The sequence below is a fragment of the Oryza glaberrima genome, chromosome 8, assembly GCF_000147395.1.
Source record: "Oryza glaberrima chromosome 8, OglaRS2, whole genome shotgun sequence".
Lineage (NCBI taxonomy): Eukaryota > Viridiplantae > Streptophyta > Magnoliopsida > Poales > Poaceae > Oryza > Oryza glaberrima.
In genome coordinates this window covers 4356964-4382882 of record NC_068333.1, presented here as the reverse complement: position 1 = coordinate 4382882, position 25919 = coordinate 4356964, and the positions used below count along the sequence as shown (strand labels likewise).

Below are 25919 nucleotides of genomic sequence, written 5' to 3'. Positions count from 1 at the left end.
CCATTTTGTAATTTTAACCCAGGTGTTTTATCACTCTAGCTATTAATTTGTGCTACAGTATGACAAGAAGAACCAGAGAAATATGATATTAATCATTTTAGAACATGTTGGATGCCGAGCCACATTAACAAGTAAAATCTGGAAGGAGCTTCAGATTGGACGGCAGAAAGTTCCAATTGTGTCATCATAAAATTCAATCTTTAGATTTGATGTTCCCTTTTCACCACGACAACAGTAAATAGTGAATAGATATCACAATAGTAGACTTCAATTCTAAGAATAGTATTCCATTATTAACTGCAACACTGTATCTCAATTTCAAGAAAAGTATATGGGAAATTCATAAAAGAGCAGAATGCGAAGATAAAAAAGGTCAGAATGGATACGGGTAGAACCAACAACAGCCACATGTCAAGTTGATCTAAAAAAGGACTAGTTTTTCATATACCTATAACAACAGTTAGTAGTCAGTGGCACTGGCAACATATCATCCTCGCAGCAAAGTGCCTTATTTGCTTATTTAACATTTAACTTGATAGGATCAAAATGCCTTATTTTCTTGTTGCCTTCTGTAGGCAGAAAGTGGCCCATGAGGTACAACACAAAATATCAAAAGTTATTTTAAGAAGTTGCTTTGACAGATAAATAGTAGCTGATTCCAATTTTAGCCTATCACAAGTAGAGATGAGCTAACATGAGTATTTAAAACCCAGTAAAAAAAACATGAGTATTTAAGCTGCTAAAAATTAGTTGAAAGCAATAACTTTACATATATGTATGAACAAGCACCACGACATAATACATCCCTAACTACAGCAGTTTCAAGATGCTTGTCATAGCAAGTGTTGTAATACTACTTGCAAAGCAAGTGAAATTGATTGGACGAAGTCAATGCTTGTCATAGCATTGTATTGATGCAGTTGCTATCAACTGGAAAGCAAAACTTACCTGATAAATATCTGCAATTACATTGCAGGTAACCACCATTTTGACCTTTTAGCCTCATTCCTTGAAACAGACAAGGCTAGACAGTAATATCATAAAAATAGCTATATTTGACATTTCACAAACAGCATGGATACCTTTGTATAGGAAATGCCATCACAAGTTTGCAATATAAAGATATACATTAATCAAAACATCAAGTGGCAAAATTTAGTTCTCGCTTATCTTTGAAAGAAACAAAATTTAACTCTTCATCGTAATCATCGTCATCATCATCATCATCGTCATTAACCTCCTCAAAATGACCTTTCCCAGCCTCGACTTTACCATTTCGATTACTTGTGGTGCATGCGCCATCTAACAAACTGTCATGCCCAGCATCATTTTGTCCATGTTTATACTCATTTCCAGTACCATTTATTTCTAAACCATATGTTGTTCCATCGGGTTTTGCTTCCAGCTGAATTGCACAATTCCCTGTCAATTCATTCGCTTCTTCTTGTTCTTCAGGAGTTTTGGCAAGAGAAAGAAGGATATTCTTTGCTTTCTTGTCTGCTGGGTACCCACGAGCCTCCATTTCTTTGAACCAGATGACAGCATTTCCAAAATCAGAGTTCCTTCCATGCACATCCATGATGGTAGTATAAATAGTCTGATTGGGTTCAACACCCTGCATCCGCATTCTCTCGTACACTCTCATTACTCTCTCAACATTATTTAATTTCGAGTAGCCCTTCATCAAAGTTCCATAAACAACAACATTTGGCTTCAAACCGTCCTCTTTAATCCGGCGGAAGAATTTCTCAGCCCCATCCATGTCAGAAGCATTCACATAAGCTAAGACCATTGTTGTGTAAGAACAGAGATCAGGCTCAACCCTGCAAAGCAAAAAATGTGTTAAGGTGAGAAACCTACAGTTCAATTAGTCTTGAAATTTAAGTCGACAGATAAAATTTGTACCTGTGTCTTCTCATGGCCTTGAAAACTGTATGAGCTTCTTCTACCAATCCAGATATTGCAAATGCATCAATCAAAATGTTATACGACTTGCGTGTTGGCCTGGAAAGTTAACATCAAATTGACCACCATTAGAATGTTTTGGAATATCTTTTACAGAAAAATACTGATCTCAAGCAGATATTCTTTGTCAAAAGTTGTTTTTTTTTCTAAGTTCTGGATGTAACAGAGTATTGACTTGCTTTCATGGAAAAGAAAATACAAACTAGTTCCCTTTGGTTACAAAAATTTTGATGGCACATTGCTTGACATGAATTGCTAATGCATCACATAACATGTCATTGGTACATAGCAAAAAACTATTTAATGTGCTTACGAGTGGCATATTTTCACTTAACACAAAAAAGAATGAGAGAAATATGTTGCTAAAAGTATGATCAGATCAAAACACTGTTATCTGAAACTTCACATGGCTAACAGATGTCCTTAGAGCTCACAGCTTAAACACTAAGGCTTTAACCAATTTGGCCAAAAAATATGTTCATGATTACAGGGAGTCCAACAAAGGGATCAATGCTTAAATTGTATCAACCCAAGAAAATATTTAAAGGAGATTGAACCTGACTCCTGCATCAAGCATCTCTTCAAAAACTGCTAATGCTTCTTCTTCCCTTCTAGCTTTTCCATAAGCTTTGATGAGCAGGGAGTAGCTCACAACATCTGGTTTTAGCGCAGTTCTTTGCATCTAAAGTTATAGAATTCGTTAAAGAAAGGAACAAAAAATATAGATATACTTGATTGTGCACTTAAGCTGGGGATGTACCTGATCATAAATACTTGAAACTTCCTTGTAATCTGTTTCAAATGACATCAAACTATTAAAGGTGACTGTTGATAGAGGGATTCCTCTCTCTGACATCTGAGCAAATAGTTTCCGAGCCTGGGCATAGTCGCCAGCTTTCTTGTACATATAAATCATCATATGAAACATCTTCTGGTCAGGCTTAAAAGAAGCTCTTTTCTCATTAAGAAGGTCCTCAAAAATAGCTTCAGCTTCCTTGTATTTGTCACCCTGTCAGCAACCACCAGCACAATTGTTATGGACAAATGTAGAGGAATTAAGGGAGATGCTATAATCATAACAAATAATTTTGTTTGTGTCTAAGATAAGTTGAAACGACCGCGGAGCAGTATTTAGGACAATGACCAGAATACAAGAGATAAATAATTTATAAAGGATTCAATGAGATGTCAGCAAAGAGGCACCAGGCACTATCGATGCTTGGAGTGTGCAACAGGATGGGATCAGAGCAACAAGTGACTTTTGCAGAAAATGACATTTATGGTCGAGACACTATAGCATATCACAAATCTATCTGATTTTGAGCATGTACACATGAGATCTCTACAGGATTGGTGATCATTTGATTGGAGCATGTACAGATGAATTCTCTACAGGATTGGTGCATGTACACCATATAAAATTCAGAGCTCTTACGCCCACACCAAGGACACATGAGACAAGGCAAGCATGCAAGTAAATCCGTAAATGCCAACTATACTATGCACAGGAAGTCTGAAACACAACATTATTGTGAAAAAGCTTCAGTGAGTGTGTTTATTTATATGGTGTGCCACCTTGGGGGGGGGGGGGATCATATTATGCCCCCCAACCAAGTAACCAACCACCTGCTGCCAGGTACTCCTTGAGGTTACACCAAAAAGAGTTCACAAAATTGTAAACATTTATCAAACAAAAATGTTAAAGTTTCATGTCTTATGATAAATCATAGTAGACTGACTTGTTAACATTCAATCTGACAAAAGATTAATGATTATATATGGTCCTACATTCTCATGTGTTTCACTGGCTAAATCACAAGACTTTAGATTGGATGGCAAGGTAGATTAAATGCTCACCTCAACAAAAGATTTCAAAATGATTTGATATGTCACAGCTGATGGCTCAGGGCCTGATGTTTGCATCCTGCGAAACACTGCTTCAGCCTTACGATACTGCTTGGCTCTTCCATATGCTTCCATCAGTGCAGTCTGAGATATCACGCTTGGTTTGTAACCTTTCTTGTTCATATACTTCAGGACCCTCTCCGCTCTGCTAAAATCTCCTAATTTTCCATAGGCCGTAACAAGCATCAAAAAGTCCATCTCACTGAAGTTCCACCAATGTTGTGTGCGTAGCCATTCAAGAATCTGAAAAATGAGGCATAGAAATTCAAATATTTATGAACTCTTCAAATCACATTCTATTGTAGATGAAACAATAGCAGCTAGCTAGTTAGTCAACAGGACAGCTTCATATTGGATAATATACTGCAAGAGAATATACCTCGCTGACCAGGTTCCATTTCTTGAGCTGTTTGAACCGCATAAGAGTTCCAAGAACAGCATCCCTTGGCAGTGGTTCTTTCTTGCTTCGCTGAGTCTTCAGAATGGAGACAGCTGATCCTGACTCTTCTATCTCCCTCATCATCATCCTCCAATTCTTCTGCTCTGCTTCATCAGCAGCATCCTTATATACCTCCTCTTTCTTCTTCTTCTGCATGAACTTTCTGGTTGTCAACATTCCATGGCAAACCACCTCAAGCCTTCGACTGCTCTTGATCTTCACATTGTGAAGAGCTAAACCACAGGATACTTTTGCATTGCTGACAGCATAAAAGATATTTCAAACGGAATCATACAAGGAAACAGTAATCAAGTGAGAAAACGAAATGAAAAGAAAAGGCAACACAACAAAAGTCATACTATCACATAGATAACTATAGACAAGTGGACTACAACAAATTTACTGATGTTGAGTAAGTAAGAAATGATGTAAATCTATCGAATTACTTGTACAATAACAGGCTATCTCTCGTGCTCAATAACCAGAGGTTATGCTTTCCCCTTATTCTTTACCCCAATTCACATGATACCGTCACATGTCGTGATCACTAACTGCCACCATGCCAAAACAGGCTTGAAGAAACCGAAGCTTACCGGCTTCCTCAAATCAAATGACATATTGGAGCAATGGAGCATATTGAACCCAAAGACTTACAACCTAGCGATAACAACCCTGAATGGACATCACATAACCACACACACTCTCCACGATGCCCACAGAAAAATCCCCAGGGACCTTATCCACCAAACCCTCTTCCGAAATTGCCGCAAACCACAGCACAAAAACCTCATTACCCATAAATTCGAGCTCCCAAACCCACCAAAGCCCCACCTCCAACCCCCTAATTCAACACGAGTCGCCGCGCCGCCGCGCGAGCCTAGTGGGAGCTACTGCGAGAGGAGGAGGAGGAGGGCGCGCGCGCGCTTACCAGAGGCTGGAGGAGAAGGAGAGCGGGGACCGCGCCCCTCCAATCGCCGCCGCCGCCTCCATCGCCGGAGAAGGCGACGCGGCGGAAGCAGCAGCAGCAGCAGCAATGGCGGCAGCCTTATCGGTTACAGAGTGATGAGACAGCGAGCCCCTCCCTCCCCTTCTCTCTCCCCGTCTTAAACCCCACGAGGATTAGGATCTTTTCGGAGATGCATCGGGGCCCACCTGTCAGCCACACACATAATGGGCCCCACATGGGCCCCACACGTGCAGGCCGAACTAGCCCAAGATTGGTTATTTCATGGGTCACGGCCCAAGCTTCCAAATACTAGTACTCCTCAGGACGCTGTCCCTCTCGGATTCGAGCCACGTGTGGGCACGAATCTAAAAGCAACGGTATAAAAGCCGTTCCGTTCCCGACGGCGGCGAGCGGCGCCGGCGAAGCCGTAGACCGGCGGCGAGCAACGACGGCGGGCGGCGAGGAGGCTCGCGCGGGAGGGTTATCCGTGCGCCATTGCTGTTTCTTCGTACCCTGCTTGATCGCCTGAGCAAGCCCAAGCCAAAACCCTACTCTAGCTATCTTCCGTTCCGCCGTGATGGCCGGCGATGCCGATTCCGGTGGCCTCCCGGGGTGAGATCAACCGGCGCTCTCGATCGATCCCTACTAACCCTAGCTGTTGCTTTTGCTTGTGCATTGGATTTATTGGAGTGATTTGCTGGTCTGCAGGGGCGAGGCGGCGGAGGAGATGGGGATGGGCGGCGAGGAGGAGAGGGTTGCGACGCTGCTAGGGATCGCGGAGGAGTGCGACACGGAGGAGGAGCTCCGGCTGCTGCTGCGGGGGAATCCCCACCCGTCTGCTACGACAGCTTCCTGCCCTGCGACCGCATGACCATTGCCCAGGTGAGTGTGCTTGCTTGCTTAATTGCGTGTTCAATCTCCCGGGTGGTTGCTTCCTGTTGGATCGATTGCATTTTCAATTTGGAGAATTTTGTGGCGGATGGAGCTGGTTGCTGATTTTATTTTTATTTTTTTATACATGCTGGAAGGGTGAATTTTGTTTTGTTTTTTTACTAATTACTCCTAAATTTTTGGCTGTGCATCTTATTGTTATCACCTATTCACCTATTCACCTGGCAGGGTGTTTTGAAAGCAATACATGTGAGAAAAATGGTAGAAGCTGGATGCAGAGTAAAAATCTGGATAGATGATTGGTCTGCCTTCCTGAACAACAAGCTGGGAGGTGACATGGAAAAAATCCAGACTGTTGGCCGCTACATGATAGAGGTCTGGAAATCCATTGGTATAAACCATGATGGGGTAGAATTTCTTTGTTCATCGGCTGAGATCAATAGTCGGGCAGATGAATATTGGCCACGTGTCATGGGTATTAGCACACACCGCAAGATTGGAGTTGTGAGGTATTTTCTCATTTTTGCACTTTTAAGAATAGCAATAATTACATGGCATTTATCTGCTAGAAAATCTTGGAACTGACAATAGCTTAGGCGATCGTCTGTGTTCCTATTATTTTACAAAATGCAAGTCAGTTTGTATTCTTACTTATTGTGTGCATATGTTTCAAATTATGGGTCAAAGGGAGCTCAGGGAATGCAAAAAGCCTACTGCCCAGTTCTTCAACCCTTGCATGCAGTGTGCTGGCATATTCTTCCTAGAGGTAAGAATCTTCAATGGTTCATTCGTTTGGGAATTCATGGACACTAATACCCATGTTGGTCTTGTGCAGTTCTTTTAGTAAGAGGATCTAAGCAAATCTGTTATATATATCTCAAGTCATTTCAAAGGATTATATACGACCAAAGAAAATCCAGATAAACAAGTATAAGAATGCATACCACTGTTAAATTCTTTTTTCCATATAAGAGATTCCCAGGTTCTATTATAGAAGATGGAAAATTAACGGTTAAACCATTGTTTAACATACCACTGTTAATTAAATCAGTTTGTGGGAAGTCATGGACAAGCAGAGTGATGTCTCTTGCTAATGTTGATAAGATGTTTCTAGGCCATATAGTACTTGCAGATATGTATTTAGTTATGATATTTCCAGATTAAATTTGATTTGTCTGCACTGAATATTACAACATATTCTTTGTAGTAATAGGATTTTTCCCAACAGTTCTGTTTAGGTTAAACCCACATGCAGTCTATATAATTATGATTCTGGTTGAATGTTTCCTTTTCTAGGCAGACATTTGTCAGATGGGCATGGATCAGCATGAGGTCAACAAGCTAGCAACAACGTATTCTGATAACAGACAGGAAAAGAAGCCAATTATTCTGTCACACTGTATCCTTATTTTGTCCTGTTTTTATTTAGTTTTTTGAATTTGCCAAAATGAGGATTTGTGTATTACCTACACATTTACCTTCCATTTACCAAGTTATAAGGCATCAACAACTACAAGGGCACCATGGAACATAATACTCACACCAACAAGAGCTACAGCATAATTCTCACAGATTCATGGAGATTTGGTCATGATGTTTTTATTTTTCTTTTCTTAACGAATCATAGACTTGCTCCCTGGCTTGAAAGGGCAGAACAAGATGTCTGCTAGTGATCCAGCATCAGCCATCTTCATGGATGATGAGAAGGTTTTAATCCTGCCATTACCAAGTAGTCTTTTTTTATATGTGTATAGTGCTATTTCCACTTTATGCAGATGTTCCTCTCTTCAGTCTCTTGGAGTCCTCAAAATACACAAAAACAAAACAAAGGTCTTATTTTGCAGTGTCAGTCCTGATATATATTTAGTAGTACCTGTAAAGCCATTGTCCCCAAATTATATGCAAACAAAACATACTACATCGATATGATCATGCAATGGGATTTTGTATATTTGTCCTGTCAAACTAAAGTAAAATTTTGAAGGCTTTTATGCAACAAAGAATGTCCAAGATTAGGGGGTGGATGATGAAATGCAGTCGACTGTGGACATTATTTATATAGGAACTCACTCTGTCCAATTTTACAATGTATGCATGTATTTAAAAATTTCAAACTTTGTATGTCTTAACCAATTAGTAAAGTACCAATACAATATTTCAAAGTGCTTTTACATGGTTTTCTATCTTGACAAATATGTTGTATGAGAAATTAATGGCCAGAGTCTAATTTTGATGAAAGTGCCAAATCAAAACACACCACATATTTTTCCATTCAGATCTTGAAGATCTTAATTCTTCAACAAAAGAAAAATATTATGATAATATTGACAGCTTTGTGTTTACTTTGTCTTTCGCTGGTTGAGTTGAGTCTACTTGTAGGCATGGAACGATTAATTTCACTATTATTAAGTCTTTACAAACAAGCTTGCAATTAATATTATTTACTTACCATTCTAATGGGCTGATGCTGCATGCGCTACAAGAATGTTCTGCTTACTAGTAAGCTTCTGCATATGCTGTTTTGCTGTATAGTTCAGTTCCTGTTTTCTTTGATGTTTCTGTCACTATATAGCACGGTCCATTCATCCTTCTGTTAAACTTGGCTGTGTACATCCGATTGGATGTAGAGGCCGGGTTTATCCCATTTTCTAAAAAAAAATCCTTCTGTTAAACTGACATTAATTCATTGTCAACAAAAATATGCTGCTTATTAACAGACTTTAATGTGTTGCAGGCTGAGATAGATTTAAAGATAAAACAGGCTTTCTGCCCTCCAAAGATTGTCAAGGGAAATCCATGTATTGAGTACATAAAATACATCATTTTTCCTTGGTTTGGCAAATTTGAGGTGGTCCGGAAGGCTAAAAATGGTGGAAACAAGTAATAATCCTTTTAAAAAAACTCTACTGTCGTTCAGGGGAAAAAAGTCTATTAAACGTTTGTTATTTAATAATAGTGTATAATTTGTAAATGTGTAACACTTTCTATTTTACAGGACATTTATGAGCGTGGAAGAACTAGTCATGGACTATGAGAGTGGTTCCTTGCATCCTGCTGATGTAAAGCCTGCTCTGAAAGAAGCGATAAACCAAATATTGAAAGTAATGTTTCTTTTCCATCCCCTGTGAACTACATCTGGCTCTACCCAAGCTTTGTTGGTTGGGTGTTTTTTGTCTGTATGGTAGGCAATGTGGTTTTCCATTAGACATCCATGCTGTGTTTAAGGATAGCATCCATGATGTGTTTAATGATAACTTCCAAAGTGTCTCAGTCCGTTTGACCACTTGTCCAGTTGCTTATGTTTTACCTCACCTTACCAATTTCTCATAATTTCAGCCTGTCCGTGAGCACTTTGAAAACAACAAGGAAGCCAAATTCTTGCGTGATACAGTTAAGGTAATATCTTGTCCACTCTATTTGACATTAAATCAGAATCACACTTAATCATGAATAGCTACATGTTGGTCAGAACTCGGAACTCTTAGTTACAATTTTACTGTGATCTAGTTGGAAAGAGATAAGTCGCATTTATAACTGCCTAGATTCTGTTATTTTTTCTTGAAAGATTCTATTATATGCCATTGACGAAGTTGAATTCTACAATGTGCTATTGATTAATCCGTTTTCTTCATTATATGCCATCTCCATAGTGAACTGCTGATTCCATTTTTTTCATAATGCCTACAATAGCCTTGTTTTATTTTGGAAACAATAAGAGAATTGTTGGCTGATAGTATCAGAAAATATATTGTGTGCTAGTGGCAAAGTTGACCCTTTCCTTATTTAACTGATGTCGACTAACTGTTGACCAACGGCGATGACATATAAGTAAGGAAATGAGTTAATTGATGGCATACTGTAGAGCTTGAATTCAACAGTGGCATGTCGTAAAAATTTTGCTTTGTCGATGGTACGGACTATATATAATGTACTTTCTCTTCTTTGTACTGGCTGTCACTTTTGTAAGGTCTAGCTTTGGCTGAGGAGACCCAGTTGCCTTCCCTGTAACCCTATCCTCTAATATCTCTTTGAATTTCGGAAAATTCCTCCTTCCATCTTGATGTCACATGCTTGTCTTGGTGCACCTTTGTGATTAGGGAAGTGGTTCCAGATTTACAGATTTATTTGGCATGGCACTAGTAGAGTACTAGTTAGTCCTGAGCTAGAGTGCATCTGTTTAGATGATGACAGTATGGTAGTGTACTATATCCCTGGTCAAATCTGCTAAAAAAATCATACAAGAAAACAGGGAAATGTATTAGTTAACTAATTGACTTGAACTGCAATTTTATGTCTGTTGGTCTTAAGTTCATCTGTTATTTGCCAATTCTAAACTGCGAGTTAAAATCACGGAAATAATTATCCTTGCAGGGCTACAGCGAGGTCAATAGTGAATAAGGTCTTCCGAAAAAGGAAGATAGTGAAGAGGAAGCTAAATGCTAAATTATAGACGTGTCTCACGTTGGAGGCTAGCCAAAATCCGATTGAGCAGGCAAAGGACACCTAAACTGTTGGGCTGACTTAGCAGATTGGCACATTTTTAGTAGGAAGTTAAAAGAGTTGTATATACTCGACCCACAATTGTACAAAGGCCTTGCTTAAATACACTCCTCTTTTAGAAAACTTTACTGATTTCAATGCAAAGCAGCTAATTTTAGGTGAGAGAAATGTGTAATATGATAAACACAAACTGAAGATTAGATCTTGACATAGTCATATTATATAGTTATAGATATAGATGTAGATAAAGATTTTAATATTAGATAGGGAGCAGAATACCAATTACTTTGCTCTATGATTGAAGTGTCGTGATTGCACTTGTGAAGCACATTTCTAGGCTCTAGGACAGTATGAGATTTGTGGAGATGAGAAATATGGATGTCAGCTTCAGGCAGAGATGCTCACAACTCATACCTGTACTGTGACTTTTTGAGTTTGTGGTTGTTTCTAAACTTTACTAGCTTTGCCTGTGACAGTTCACATGTACTACCTCCGTCCCATGTTACTTGTCGCTTTGAGTTTTTATTTGTAATTTTTGATCATTCGTCTTATTCAAAAAATTTTAAAATTATTATTTATTTTGTTTGTGATTTGCTTTATTATCAAAAGTATTTTAAGTACAACTTATTCTTTTTTATATTTGCACTAATTTTTCAAATAAAACGAATGGTCAAGCATTACAAGAAAAAAATCAAAGCGACATCTATTATAGGACGGAGGGAGTACACTCTGCAGGTGAGAAGCTCATCCACTACTCTGACACTGTGAGAGTGACACCTGTACTATTCAGTACGCCTCTATTCATAAATAAAAAAAAATCCTAGCTACAAATTAGACATATACGTATCTAGATTCGTAGCTAGGATTTATTATTTTTTACAAAAAGAGTAATAATTGATTAAGGTCTCAATCATAATTGATGCTTTCTGTAAGCTTCTGTGCGTCTCAGAATCAGCAGTAGGCGAGTTTTGTGGTTTAAATATCTGCACGTTCAACACATGGAGAACTCTGGTGCAAACATATGGTGGAGTGAAAAAAACACACACAGAGAGAGAGAGAGAGAGAGAGAGAGACTTCAACATGAAATGTGGGGACCTTACATGATTTTTGTAGAAACTAATTCAGGTCCTAATGAGATTCCCATTAACTCCTAAACTTCTTTGGAGGTAGAAACAAAGTTAGGAGCATATCAAGTTTATAGGTGTAGTGATAAGGTTCCTTATCTGTGCCGAACGACGACATATGCAGCTGTGTCTTGTAGCATCAAATGATCACCGCTTCCATTTTGCCGAGCGACGACATATGCTGTTGCGTCTTGTAGCATCAATGAACACTGCATCGAGTTGATATGGATGCTTGCTTTTATTTTGATTTTCAATGTATAACCTACCCCCTCCGTCCTAAAATATAACAACTTTTACCTATAAATCTGGATACACAGTTATCGTCCAGATTCATAGCTAGAAATGCTTATATTTTAGGACGGATGTAGTAGTTAACTTTTAAACATATATTATAACTATCAGTTTTGTTAAAAAATTCTATAATACAAAAGAAGCATGCTTAAGTAAATAAAAAAAAACCATATTTATATACTCTCTCCGTCCCAAAATATAAGCATTTTTGGACTCTGACGTAATCTTCCAAATGCTACTTTGACCAACAATAATATAAGTAAGAAGTTTTAAATAAAAAGAGTTACATATTATGATGGTATGTTTAATGATAAATCTAGTAACATCAATTTTACATGATTGATCTTTTTTTATTTTTGTGCTATTAATAGTCAAAATTAAAAATATTTGACTTGTCAGTATGCTAAAATGCTTATATTTTGAAATGGAGGAAGTAATTATTTTGACAAAAATAAATATGTTAAAAAGTTAACGGCGACGTAAAAATCCAAAAGAATATATCGAGTTTCGTTTACATTTAAGCAATGTTCAATGTGATAATATCCTGATATTTTTTTTTGTTGGTTTGTGGTGTTCTGGAGCATTCTTTGAAAAGAAAAAGGTAAAAAGTATTTTAAAGAAAAGAAAAGAAAAGAAAAAAGAGAGAAAAAAGAGACCTCAGCTGCTCAGCCCCAGTACTTGAGCCTCTCTTCCTTCCCATTCCTCTTCCCATCGCGATACCTCCTCCTTCCCGTCGAACCCTCTCCAGTCTCCACTCCACTGAATCCTCCCACCTCGGCTCGAAGGTACTCGTCCCATCTATCCGTAATCAGTGGCTTCAATTATACAGTCTTCTTCTGTTGTTGGTGATGTTGTTGGTGAATTCCAACTTTCTTGGATTACTTTGACAACTTTGTTCAGGTCTTCTTTACTGTGTGTGTTGGGGGGATGGGATGGTGAGATCATTCTTTCTCTCCAGTCCATCCAATTTGGTGCGGATTTGATTGGGGATTAGTCGTTTATTTACGAAAATTTTGTTGGGGGGGGGGGGGGGGGGGGGTCGACGGAACCCGCATGCCGCTCAAAGGTGGGGATCTTTTTGTGTTAATTTTACCGGAGGTCTTGGGCTTCGGTAGAGGTTCTGTCAGGCCTCGGGGGTAATGGGTAATGACCCCGAAATGGAACTCAAAACTAAGAACGGATTGGGGAGATTTGGGAGAATTACGTTGTGTGCTAGTTTGGAGTTAGCATGTAAAACTTCCAGATCTTGAACCTGCGTGTCTTCGTTCAGAAAAGGGTCCAAGAACTCCAGATAAGAGAGAAAAGGGTACAGAGAAATTACAGTAGAACACCATGGTGGATGAAAAAGAAAATTAGGGAGAAATCGACTAGGAATAAAGAGTCATAATAAGCTGCGGCTAAAGGATTTTCTTCCTGGGGATATGAAACTTTCATCTTATCTTACAACTGCCGTTTCATGGAATATTTTGTTTTGTTTTTTTTTTTTTGGTTTTGAAATGATAGCTTTGAGGCATCCTTTTTTGCTTTCGACCAGAGTTCTGTCCAAGTGATTTACTGTCATTGTATGGACGCTGAGATTATTCTTAGTCCTTTGATTTTATTATAATTAGCTTGTTTATTCTTCTTATCAAATTTACACTCTCTCACTTTAGGAATGGCAAGCGGTAGTGAAGCTGAGAAGTCACCTGAGGTTGTGCTGGAGTGGCCTAAGAAGGACAAGAAGAGGCTTCTACATGCTGTTTACCGTGTTGGAGATTTGGATCGCACCATTAAGTATGGTTTTGTGCTAGAAGTAATATTTCCCACACCTAGTATATGTCTGTTAATATGATGTGATTGTGGCAGATGTTACACAGAATGCTTTGGAATGAAATTACTGAGGAAAAGAGATGTGCCTGAAGAGAAATATACGAATGCATTTCTTGGGTTTGGACCTGAGGACACCAACTTTGCACTTGAATTGACATACAGTATGTTATTGATCCTCTGATATTTTGCTTCTTCATAGATGATTAGATATTGTAGTTAATGTTTTTTAAAGTATGTGTTAACCTAACAAAACAACTGGAGAATTGTTCTGTTTTTCTTCTCCCTTAACTCAAACAAGTCAGCTCTTGTTTTTATTTTGAGTGTACTGTCACCCATTTCTACACTCTAATGTGCCTATATGTTTTTTGTTTTTTGATAGATTATGGTGTTGATAAGTATGACATTGGAGCAGGATTTGGGCATTTCGCTATTGCAACTGAGGACGTATGTATTGTTTATGTATTCATGATTATGTTAACATGAATACATGATATCATGCTGCAAATATATGTTGTTCTCATGATTATCTTAACATGATATCGGATGCAAATATAGGTGTACAAATTGGCTGAGAAAATTAAATCCAGTTGTTGCTGCAAGATCACTCGTGAACCTGGTCCTGTCAAGGGAGGATCCACTGTGATTGCCTTTGCACAGGATCCTGACGGTTACATGTTTGAGCTTATCCAGAGGGGTCCAACACCTGAGCCTCTTTGCCAAGTTATGCTTCGTGTGGGTGACCTTGATCGCTCCATCAAGTTCTACGAGAAGGTATTCTCATTCGTTGCATAACTATAGGCTATTCCAAGAGTTAGAAATGCTAAAGTATCTCTTTTATATATTCTCTAATCTCTACAATAGTGGGCTCATATGTGTACTGGCGTTGTTTATGCTTAATGAAGGCCCTTGGTATGAAGCTGCTGAGGAAGAAGGATGTACCTGACTATAAGGTACCTCTATTTATCTTGAAAAAGATGCAATAATTCTGTTATTATGCCTGAAAGTTCTGAGGCCCATGCCTTGCTATTGTTTCTTAGACATATTTTATCCTATGAACTTCCATAGACTGAATAACTTTTGGCATGCACAGTATACCATTGCCATGTTGGGCTATGCTGATGAGGATAAGACAACTGTTATTGAGTTGACATACAACTATGGTGTCACAGAATATACCAAGGGCAACGCATATGCTCAGGTTTTTGGACAATCCTTCTTTTCTTCAGAGATTTCCTAAGAGATGTTGGCATTTCTTGATGATCTCTGATGCAAGTGCAGGTTGCTATTGGCACTGAAGATGTCTACAAGAGTGCTGAGGCTGTTGAGTTGGTTACAAAAGAACTAGGGGGAAAGATTTTGCGGCAGCCAGGTCCACTACCAGGGCTCAACACAAAGATTGCCTCTTTCCTTGACCCTGATGGCTGGAAAGTGGTATGGCTCCTGTCTTCGTGTTCCACTATATTTTACTACTGTTAACCATCGAATGATCGGTACATCAATTATATTTAAGCCTAGAGCATTTGGCAGTTCTTGTTTAAGAAAGCCTGGTCAAAAAGGAAAGCAAACCATTTGCTTACACACAACATAGTAATTTTTAGTGCAGGCACAAAACTAAAACATAGTCACAAAGGACCAAAGTACAAGGGCTAGTGTTTAGGCATTACTGTTTACCAGTTAGGTCCATTCTTCTCGGCTAATCCGCCAGATTATCACCGCAGATTATTTGCACCATGCTTCCAAAAATTCTCTTCACCAGCATTGATTGATTAACCTTTTTCAATCTATTTGTTAGGTTTATAATGTATATAATATTTAATTATTCTCATAAACAAGCATATCATCCGCATTTCATCTAAAAGAACAGTACCTAAGTTTATAGTTCTGAACTCTACTGTTGATAAGGTTGGTACTTGGCACTTGTGAAGCAAGACATTTACTTGTGAAAAAGAAATCCCGCTTCTATGGCCGTATGTATTTTCATTGTATGTTTGCTGATAATGAGTCTGCCATAATCTGCAAAGCAGAGGATAGTGGGCATCTTTGATACAATATACTAGAAAGTTTTCTTCTGGATGGATTTAAAAGGATAGAGTAAGATAAAAATAGGACACATGGCGAAGCACTGATACTGATGTTTATTGTAACACTAAAAAAATCGAGTACATTTGCAATCATTCATATAACTGTCAGATCTTCTTAGAGCATAGTTTTTCAAAGGCAGTAGCATTGAGCTGCTTGCTGATGTGCCAAATGATCCAGTGATATGTGCTGCTAGCATATTCATTGTGAAATAACACATTGTGACTAATGATGTTCTTCACTTTAGGTTTTGGTTGATAACGCCGACTTCCTGAAGGAACTCCAGTGAAGATGAGAGATGGCCCAAGTTCTGTGCTAGGAGGCAAAGCGCAAACCTTATGTAGTAATGCCAGTGCAATGTAATAAAGAAGTGGTTTCCGCTCTATGAACAAGAATAAATTCTGGCACATGCGTTGTGCTTATGCTAGTACTGTCTGGGTTTGGCTGTAAATCCGCTATGCATTGCCACCTGTATCAGCATGACTGTTGGAGTGTTGTTGATAACAAGGACCAGTTTGTGCAGTTGAGCTGAGTTTCCTGATATGTTCTCATAGCCTGGTGGTGGTTCTTTTCTGATGATGTTTTGTTCAATTTGTGCATTCATGCTGCAAATAAGTTTGCTGTTTGCCAATATGCCCTGCATTGGCATTGCACGATATCAGTGCTCCATTAACAGTTTAAAATGGCACCAGGTTTGTCACTTGGAATGCATTTTGCCTGAGAACTAATAATAAACATGAGTTCAATAGATCCACTTACAACTAAGCTTAAGTTGCTGCAACTTACTGTTTGAAAATGCTGACAAGTTCACCTGAAATCTTGACATTTTTAGGATTAACCATTGCTTGGCAATTTTGTTATTGATCATCTGAACTAAACTATGAACCTTCAGACCTGCAGAGTTATTAACCGACGAGTCGGTTGGCGAATTTCTGATCTGCTGGCTGCTACAGTCCATACATTAGTGGAACAGAACGAGTCGGCTGCAGGTTCATTGCAAGTAGGCTAGAAGCAATACTTTTCTTGATCTGAACAGAAAGAAGTTGCAGTCCAGAAGAAAGGAAAATATGCTCCTTGCTGGAATTTGGATGATGAACTATTGGTGATTCTCTTTGCTGGATCTCTAGTTCTCTACCTCTTGCCTGTCAAGCATTGTTCTTCTATTGTACTTACTGCTTGGGATTTACCTGATCTTCCAAACCCTCATCTCAATATATTACTCGAAAAAATATTACTTCTCTGTTCATAAATGCTTGACATTTAGGACAAGATTCAAACACTTCTTAAATTCTGATGATCAATTTTATATTAGAATAAATTTATAAAATCTAATAAGTTTGTGATATTATGAAAATATATACCTTTTTTTTATCGGAGAGAGTATGAAGGAAAAATATGTTCCTGAGAGTAAGGAATGGACATGCCTCCCTTGGCTTCAGAGTTGGGCTGGAGTCATATTATTTGGAACTTGCACAATTGCGCCAGAACTAACATTGATGATGCTTACATAAAACTTATTTAGAGTAGATATGACAGATATTTGTTTATTTGAACTTTGACTATGGCATAGATTTTAAGTTTCTTCATTAGACTTCATAATGCTTTCGACTCCAAAGATACGCAACCCTCTTGCATATTCCCTAAAAAACAACACTAGTGTTTTTTTTTTTCGAAAACGCAGGAAAGTTGTATTTCATTTCATTAAGGGGAAGAAAAAACAACACAAAAAACACATAAACAAAAATGTTTACAAAGTAGGAGGACCCAAGCCCTCCTACCAAGACCCACACGCACTAGACCACCCGGAGAGCTTGGTTGTCTAGGCTTGCCGTCCCACTAAGGAGCTTTTGAAGGCCAAAAGCTCCTGAAACACACCAAAGATGACCCTCATTTTCTACCACTTGTAAGACCGTCGCCTCATTTTCTATCACTTGCAAGACCGTCACAGCTCTAGAATTGGCGCCATTGAAAACACAGTCGTTGCAAAAAAAAAAAAAAAGAAGACACAGTCGTTGCGGTGCTTCCAAATCTCCCAAGCCACTAGGGTCACCAAAAAGTGCTTTTGACTAACTAGAACCTTATTAATATGGCAGTTACACAAAAACTATGAAAAATTAACAATTAGTACAAATTCATCAAAACTAGAAACATGAAGCAACCAATTACCATAACTATAAGGACAAATTTTGATCACTCACATGAATGCCCTTATTCTGTGATTCCCAGCTTAGGTAGATGAATCCAAAAGAAGCAGCATACTGCAAAATGATCAGGCTTGAACAGATGCAGGCAGCTCACACCGTCCTTCACCGCAGGTTCTGTTGGATCACGTTGATTCCCTGGGGAAGAAGCAGCGCTGACGGTTGACGACAACGCCCTCTCGCCCTTGCTGTCAAGCTCAAGCAGATATATCTGGCTGCTTGTCTTGTTCATGCATGCACACAAAGCTGTATGATATTCTGCTCCTTGATGTCTCCTTCCTCAGACCTACTTAAGCGTGCCGTGTCCACCTTTCTTCATCAGCTTAAGCTTTTAAATGGACAATCTGGCACGCAGAACTCGATTGTACCGACAATTCAATGTCGGAGTACCCATTTGAGTGTACCTTGTCTGTCTTTCCTTATGAGGTTAAGCTTTTAGACGAATTGTTTGGTACATAGAACTAAATAGGTTAAGCTTTTAGACGAATTGTTTGGTACACAGAACTAAATTATACCGAATAATTGTAATTCTTTATTGGAGTACTTATCTAAGTGTACCATGTTTATCTTTCCTCACCAGTTTAAGCTTTTTTAGGTTAAGTCTGTCTGACACATAAAACTCAGTCGTACCAAATAGTCGCGATTCGCTGTCGGAATACCTGACAAACTATCAAAAGTCATATCATTCAGTCATGATGAATTGAACTGTTTCGTCTGCATTTCAAACAGGAAGAAACCCGGAACATTTTGATCCATTGGAGCTGTGGGGGTTTCATGCCTGAGATGCAGAGTTTTGCACATGACCTCTCCTGTCATGTCCCTGAGAAATGTCACTGTTGGTTCTTCAGAGAGAACAGTATCATGCTCTAATCGCTGTCGGTTACGTTGATAACCTCCTGTGCAATGATCCTCAGAGGCTCGATGCAAACAACAAAATTTGTTACTGTAAATGTGAATTGATTTGATGGTGTCGTTGTACTGTTGTTCTTGTTGGCTTCAGTTTTCTGCAAGATTCTGCATCATTCCATGGTCACCAAAGGACCAGTGTCCCTGTACTTATCTGCTAGATACACTTGACCATCACATCCTCTTTTGGTCCCCCAAAAGGAAATAGTAGTATTATTCAGTCCCACACTTCTTGAATTTTACTGCATTATTTTGCACCTATTTAGCTAGCACTTCATGAACCAAGGATGATTGCATTGCACAAGATTTGGCAATTAATTGTAGTTCATTTCACAAATCAAATATTAGGAATACAAGATATCTGAGAGCCCTTTTAAATTGTCCAAGGAAAAAAGATAACATGTACACAGTATGTGCAAACAGTAGCAGCAAATTTACTGAAAGAGGTGACAGTAAGAAACTGAATGTAGTCATGAAGCAATATTAGCTTTTGCATCAAAATAAGAAGGCATTGAAAAGAAGGTACAATAGACTAAATAGAACCTATCCCAATTATCCTTTTGCATATATATTCTTTCTCAAGAGAGGATCATATAGTTAATCACTCAAAGCTTTGAAATGTCCATCGGTTGGCCCTATCATGAACATTTCATGATCAGGCTTTAACTGTGTTTTCAGCCACGGCATTGTGACTGACTCCTTTGTCTCTACTACAATTTTTCAGTTTCTTTTTTTTTCGACGTCGCCGCATAGTGCTGCACCCATGGGAGTCATCTTCTGTATCCTGGAAAAAATTTCAGATCTTGACTTAGATTCCTGCTGCTGGCATTACCTTCTCCATGCATGCTCTATTTGAATATGGCAGATCCATTGCATCTTCCAAGAACTGAATGGATGAAGGAGTAAGGAATTAATGAAGCAACTTAATTAATTAGCTCTTGTTTCATAATTCTTTTGCAGATAGTGAAACCATATTACCTGTGTTCCAGGTGAACCTAGATATATTGCTGAACGTCACCCAGTTATTCTATTAATGATACTTGACACCGTCGGAAAACAATTAATTAGTACTAAGTACAGATTTCTGCATTCTAAGGACTTAGATACTGAACCATCTATTGTCTCCAACTTAGATCTTACTAGAATGTAATGAAATATATACCTTTGAACACATCCACATTGTAAAAATTGAAAACAGCTGATAAACTTGAAGACTTGAAGGATCTCACTGTGTGCATGTCAGTCTTATTCAGATATAAAGAAAACATTCGTACGTACCAGTGCAACTTCAAGTAATGGTATCAATAATAACAAGTAGCATTGTTACTCCAAAGAGCAAATTCATAACATATAAAATTCCATGCTTGCTAAACAGATACAGACATGTAAAATAAATACAAATTACTACAAGTGAAACAGATCAGCCTCACTGTATATATATATATACAAATCCAGATTATCACTAATCGTAGCTAAACACAGAAATACAGTAACAAATAAACCTACAATGCTGGCGAAAAACAAGGGAATCAAGACCATCTGCATGAAAGAAACATCCAAAGTGATGGATGCGACGTGATATTGGCACGGCTCAATCAAAAGAGTAGAGCTCCTCGCTTCCGGAGCACAAGCTTTCTGATTGAACCGCCCCAATATCCCGTCGTCGCAAGGCCGTCTAATGGACCAACCTTAATATCACCAAAATAAAATTAAAAAAAACACAAAATACATAACTGCAATGTTGCAACGACTGGCACCCTCCCTCGAACATGGACACCAAGAACAAACAAAAGAGCTATATATCATGAAGATCGAGCCACTCTTTTGCAGAATGCAGGAGGAGATGGAAGAAGTAGAAGGAGAAGGAAAAGAGAAGATGGATGAGCAACTGGTTTGAGTGAAGCATAGCTAGCCTTCTTTAATATAGCTCCTTAGAATTAGAGAGAGAGGAGAGGGAGGGAGGAAAAGAGCATGGTGGAATGCAATGGAAATGCAAAGGGTGATGGAGTGAATGAGCCAACAACCGAACAAAGAGGGGGTTGGGATATTTATTGGCGACATTCAAGGAAAAAGGAGACTGCTGTTCTTGATCAGAGTTCAGAGAGAGAAATTTAGAGAGAGAGAGAGAGAGAGCATTGAAGAAAGAGATGGTGATGATAATAATATGAGATGCCTCGAGTGAGTGAGAGAGAGAGTGTGATAATGTGAGCAGCAGTGTTAATGCGAATGCAGTGTGGATGCTTATGTGAATCAATGCACTGCATTTACAGTCTGCAGGTACAGCATGGGATGTTTGCTCTCCCTATTCAGAATTTCAGATCAGCAGTGAACTGTGTACCCTGCAGTGTTGTTCTGGAGCTGCAGTAATAACTCTCAGTACACTGTCATGGTAAGTTAAGTTAGCCTATCTGATTAATCAATTATAATTTGGGCTGATATTGATTCTTCAGATAATATAAGAATATGCTTTAATCATAAGTTCATAAATGCTTTGCTCATTTTACACCCGTAACTGCATGCTACTGTAGCTCATCTTGATCGCACTGCTATCTAAATAAAATAAAATTTCAGTATACTTCGCGTATATATGGATCCTGAAAATAAGAAGATTTGTTAAAAAAAAGTACCTGCAGTTTCGATCGTCGCTTTCAGTTTGATTACCTCTGTAAATGAGATGCTTTTTCTTGTTTAGTCAGAAGGTGATTAATTACTGATCCACAGATGAACGCCATAGCTGGGGAGCTCCGGTCCGCGGCGGCGTCGAAATGGAGGATGGATGGCCGGTGCAGGGATGCAATTAAACGGACCCGCCAATCTACTTATACGTCAAATAAGTGGTAGCCCATTTTCATGTCGTGGCTTGACTTATCGCACCTAGAGATGCAAATGGGTCGACCCATAAACCCATTTATAAACCAAATTAGTAAGGTAAACCCGTGAATACCTATATATTTTGCATATAAGTGGATTTACGGGTTGACCTACTTGCATCCCTACATCCACCCAGGCACAGCTTAGAATATGTTAAATTGTGCCAGTCCATGTAAGAAGGCCCAGATTGTCTGTGCAGTGGAATGTCTGATGAGCTCTTTTGCCACTGCACATCAAGCGATCAGAAATTTTGTACTACCTCCATATCAAAATATAAAAGTTTTAAGAGAGTATGTGATGTTAAATGAAAAAGAATGTAATTGGTAGAGAAAATAAAATATGTGGAGTGGAAGATTGTAGTCGATTGAGAATGAAATGTAGGTGAAAAGTTGTTTGTTTGGGGATAAATTTTGAATCTTAGAAGTTATTATACTTTAAGACGGAAAGAGTAATTAATCCACTTTGAATTGATACTACTCTCTGTTAAAAAAATATAACAACCTAATGCATAGAGTTAAGAATATATTTTCGTGGTATCTAATCTCGTCTTAAGTTACTATATTTTACCATGGAGGTAATACATACTCCCTCCGTCTCTTAATATAAGGGATTTTGACATTTTACTTGCACTGTTTGACCATTCGTCTTATTCAGAAAATTTTAGAATTATTATTTATTTTATTTGTGACTTCCTTTATTATCCAAAGTACTTTAAGCACAACTTTTCATTTTTAATATTTATAAAAAATATAAAACGAGTGGTCAAACAAGGAAAGCAAAATGTCAAAATCCCTTATATTAGGGGACGGAGGGAGTAGTAGTCATCCTATGACTACTCAAATATAGTAGGATCTTATTGTTTGGCTTATGCTTATGATTATAAGCTAAAATTTAATTTTAGAACTTAATTTTGAAAAAAAATATCATCGTAGTTTATTATACAACATTTACTTTTGAGTCGCTAAGGACATGTATATAAAAATTTTACTCACAAATAATTTTTTAAATTATTAATAAGCGTTTTAAATAAGCATATGAATAAGTGAAACAATGGGGTCGGCAGTAGTCATCCTATGCCAGCTCAAACCGTGTCATCTGGTGTCATATCAGACATCACAATGCCTGGGAGAATGTTGCAATGCAATGCACTGATTTGATGATGCCAAATTCCCATTTACGGAGTAGTAGTAGTAGATCCGATCCAACATGTGGAGCTTAAGGCTGAAGGCCACTGCATCACAGGGCCCTGGACAAGTTTCCTGACCTCCTGTCCAGAACTCCAGGTTCTCCGTTGAAATCGTCACCGGAATCAGGCACCTCAACAAAAACACATGCATATATACTCCCTCCGTCACAAAAAATCAACGTCTGGTTATGAACCTGAATGTAAGCTGGAAGTAATTTTTGCCTACATTCAGGTTCGCAGCTAAGAGTTGATTTTTTAGGGACAGTATGGCACAGAACACACAAGTATGGATTTCAGTTTGTTAGAATAGCAGCTTCAGAGAGAACACTGAAGCAATGCAATTATGCAACTTGTTGAACAGAAAGAACAGACCAGACAGTTGTTAATGTACTAAGAGCACCGTGTGCTTTGATGATTACAGGATAGGTTTTTGACAATAAGATGCTAAGGGATTTGGAACATGCTGCTAGACCAGATTATATACAGAGGTTTTTTTTAGATGCCTATTTACACGAGGCATTGTCGAATTGATGATTGCTGCCACTCAGACAAACAGGCCGAAGGTGTTCTCCCCGCTGTAGGTCATGTAGAGGAAGCCGTCCTCATCCTTGTTCTCCTCATAGATAGCGGACATCAGGGCAGCTGTAGGAGCAATGCAACAAGGCATTTTAGGGATCACGCAATTATGATTTTTTTTTATGTTGATGTTGAACTGAGTGCTCCCAGAGCTCATATTGCCATACCTGTTGGTGGAAGCGTGTTCTTGACGAAGATGAAGATTGCCTTCTCAGCACTGAGCTTGATCCGCTTCCGAACAACATACACAAACTGTCCAACCGTGAGGTCAGCGGGAACAAGGTACCTGCATATAGATAAAAAAAGAACATATGGTGGTTGGTCAACAGTGGTTTTGCTGCCATTACAGGATGCAAGAGTTATCAAGTATGATAGACAGGATTAAAATAATTTCTCATCAGTATTGGAATTTGGGTACTGGTACAAGAAAAGAATATGCCCAAGTGGAGTACATAATTAGCTTTCATTGAGAACTTGCACACACACCAAAAGAAAAAATAATCTTGATTTAAGACTTTTTTTAGTCTTTGAAAACTTGAAGCAATAGGACTGGAGGGCATGATTGGCAATGGAATAATTGAAAACCAAAGCAATCAACCTATTGGTAAATACAAAATTTTGGCACCTGGTATAATTTGCTAAAACTATTTTCAGCAGCATAAAAAATGAAGTGTCAACATAACTTGCCAAAACAAATAGAGATAAAGTGGCACTAGATTTATTCTTAAAAGTAAAATGGTTGAGAACTGACTTCTTTTTGTCAATGTCAGGAATGTCACTCCTCTCAGCCTTCTCAACAATGACCTATATTTAATCACAGGAAGTTGCTTCACATAAGAACAAAATAATCATGACAAAGTAAGCGAACACCACAAGCAACAAGAATCCATCCAACTTACAGGAATTCTATCGGGATACTTCTCCCTGATGCGGTTGGCCTCAGCCTGCCTCCTTTCTGCGACACAACACATGGCATAAACAGAGTGAGATCTTCAATTATACCACACATAACCAAGTAATTCTGTTGATAAGATGTTATGCGCTAAGAATTGATAAAAGGCGGTATCAATCAATAAATTTTGCCAATGGGCAGGGTAAAATAAACAGATCATGGTAAGATATGCGCTAAGAATTGATAAAAGGCGGCATCATTCAATAAATTAGCCATCAATCAACCACAGATCATTTACATCTCCTCTACATACGTATATGTAGAAATCAACCATATAGAAGGGGATAGATTGAGATTCTACAAACAAAAAGTGACACCAAAACCTAACAAGCAAACTGACCATCATCTAGCTACAAAACTAAACAATCCCCACACCATATCGGCCCTCCTCCCAAGTCCATAAGTAGTCACGCAAAACAGCTACAACAATCCATCAAACAGCACACAGATACATCGATATCGACAAAAAGAAAAGAAAAAGAAAGGAGGAGAAGAGGTGAGACGAACCGAGTGGGTGCTCCAGCTTGAACGAGCTCCTCGCCATCACGCGCGCCCTGCCTTGCTTTCTTCACTACTACCTTTCCTGCAAACAAACACAAAAAATCAACACCACCCCACAACACAGCACGCCAATCTCGCAACAAACCCTCACGGCTCAGATCGACGAGTAGACCCAAAAAAAAAAAAGAACACCACCAAATTCGGCGATCGTATAATCGAATAATCTATCGATCGATCGACAGCTAGGGGCGGAGAAGACTTACGAGATCGGATTGGGGATCGCGGCGGAGGAGGAGGAGGAGGAAGTGGTTGGTTGGTTGTTTGCGGCGTGAAGCGGAGGAAGACGAGAAGAGATAGGGATAGGGAGAGGGGAAAGGGGTTGGGGGCTTGGTTAAATTGCTACGCGCACGCAACGTATTGCACTCGGAAACTTAATTTAAAAGCAAAAACCAGGTCTGAGTCTACTCTACCTGGTTGCCCCAAGCAAGCTAACTTCTCACCTTCCAAATTCCAATTCCAATTCTATTTGGTTTGATTAATTAATTAATAACTAGTTATAATGTACTACCTCCATCCTAAAATAAGTGCAGCCGTAGGTATTCGTGTCCAACGTTGGACTGTTCATCTTATTTAAAAAATTTATAAAGATATTAAAAAATTAGTCACACAAAAAGAGTTATTTATGTTTTATTATCTAATAATAACAAAGTTACTAATCATAAAAAACTTTCAAATAAGACAAACGGTTAAACGTTGTATATAAATAGTGTAAATCTA

The 25919-nt window shown here is 38.6% G+C and overlaps 3 protein-coding genes and 1 pseudogene across 3 annotated transcripts; 2 read left to right on the top strand and 2 right to left on the bottom strand.

Moving 5' to 3' along the window:
• Positions 1 to 1061: 1061 nt before the first annotated feature.
• LOC127783155 (pentatricopeptide repeat-containing protein At3g59040) lies at positions 1062 to 5382 on the bottom strand. Its single transcript, XM_052310394.1, has 7 exons — positions 5238 to 5382; positions 4250 to 4568; positions 3823 to 4113; positions 2726 to 2974; positions 2523 to 2647; positions 1906 to 2004; positions 1062 to 1823 (listed from the first exon to the last, which is right to left on the bottom strand). The coding sequence occupies exons 1-7, from the start codon at positions 5297 to 5299 to the stop codon at positions 1142 to 1144; spliced, it is 1827 nt and encodes a 608-aa protein (XP_052166354.1). The 5' UTR covers positions 5300 to 5382; the 3' UTR covers positions 1062 to 1141.
• A 318-nt stretch (positions 5383 to 5700) lies between these two features.
• On the top strand, positions 5701 to 11036 carry LOC127782782 (tyrosine--tRNA ligase 1, cytoplasmic-like; annotated as a pseudogene).
• Positions 11037 to 12694: 1658 nt separating this feature from the next.
• LOC127782424 (lactoylglutathione lyase) lies at positions 12695 to 16471 on the top strand. The gene is made up of 9 exons (XM_052309603.1): positions 12695 to 12846; positions 13714 to 13834; positions 13907 to 14031; positions 14250 to 14314; positions 14426 to 14641; positions 14773 to 14820; positions 14961 to 15068; positions 15149 to 15301; positions 16197 to 16471. Exons 2-9 carry the CDS (start codon positions 13716 to 13718, stop codon positions 16236 to 16238), a joined length of 876 nt encoding a protein of 291 aa, XP_052165563.1. The 5' UTR covers positions 12695 to 12846; positions 13714 to 13715; the 3' UTR covers positions 16239 to 16471.
• Positions 16472 to 23404: 6933 nt separating this feature from the next.
• Positions 23405 to 25550, bottom strand: LOC127781078 (autophagy-related protein 8C). Its single transcript, XM_052307986.1, has 6 exons — positions 25406 to 25550; positions 25149 to 25224; positions 24589 to 24644; positions 24441 to 24493; positions 23857 to 23975; positions 23405 to 23755 (listed from the first exon to the last, which is right to left on the bottom strand). The coding sequence occupies exons 2-6, from the start codon at positions 25183 to 25185 to the stop codon at positions 23658 to 23660; spliced, it is 363 nt and encodes a 120-aa protein (XP_052163946.1). The 5' UTR covers positions 25186 to 25224; positions 25406 to 25550; the 3' UTR covers positions 23405 to 23657.
• Between the last annotated feature and the right edge of the window lie 369 nt (positions 25551 to 25919).

Coding starts and splice junctions, on each gene's coding strand:
- LOC127783155 (XM_052310394.1), bottom strand. CDS start 5,299: ATGGAGGCGGCGGCGGCGATTGGAGGGGCGCGGTCCCCGCTCTCCTTC. Junction 4,569..5,237: donor TCCTTCTCCTCCAGCCTCTG/GTAAGCGCGCGC, acceptor TTATGCTGTCAG/CAATGCAAAAGTATCCTGTG. Junction 2,975..3,822: donor TTTTGAAATCTTTTGTTGAG/GTGAGCATTTAA, acceptor GGTTGCTGACAG/GGTGACAAATACAAGGAAGC.
- LOC127782424 (XM_052309603.1), top strand. CDS start 13,716: ATGGCAAGCGGTAGTGAAGCTGAGAAGTCACCTGAGGTTGTGCTGGAG. Junction 13,835..13,906: donor GATTTGGATCGCACCATTAA/GTATGGTTTTGT, acceptor TGATTGTGGCAG/ATGTTACACAGAATGCTTTG. Junction 15,302..16,196: donor ACCCTGATGGCTGGAAAGTG/GTATGGCTCCTG, acceptor TCTTCACTTTAG/GTTTTGGTTGATAACGCCGA.
- LOC127781078 (XM_052307986.1), bottom strand. CDS start 25,185: ATGGCGAGGAGCTCGTTCAAGCTGGAGCACCCACTCG. Junction 24,494..24,588: donor AGTATCCCGATAGAATTCCT/GTAAGTTGGATG, acceptor GATTAAATATAG/GTCATTGTTGAGAAGGCTGA. Junction 23,756..23,856: donor GAACACGCTTCCACCAACAG/GTATGGCAATAT, acceptor TTGCTCCTACAG/CTGCCCTGATGTCCGCTATC.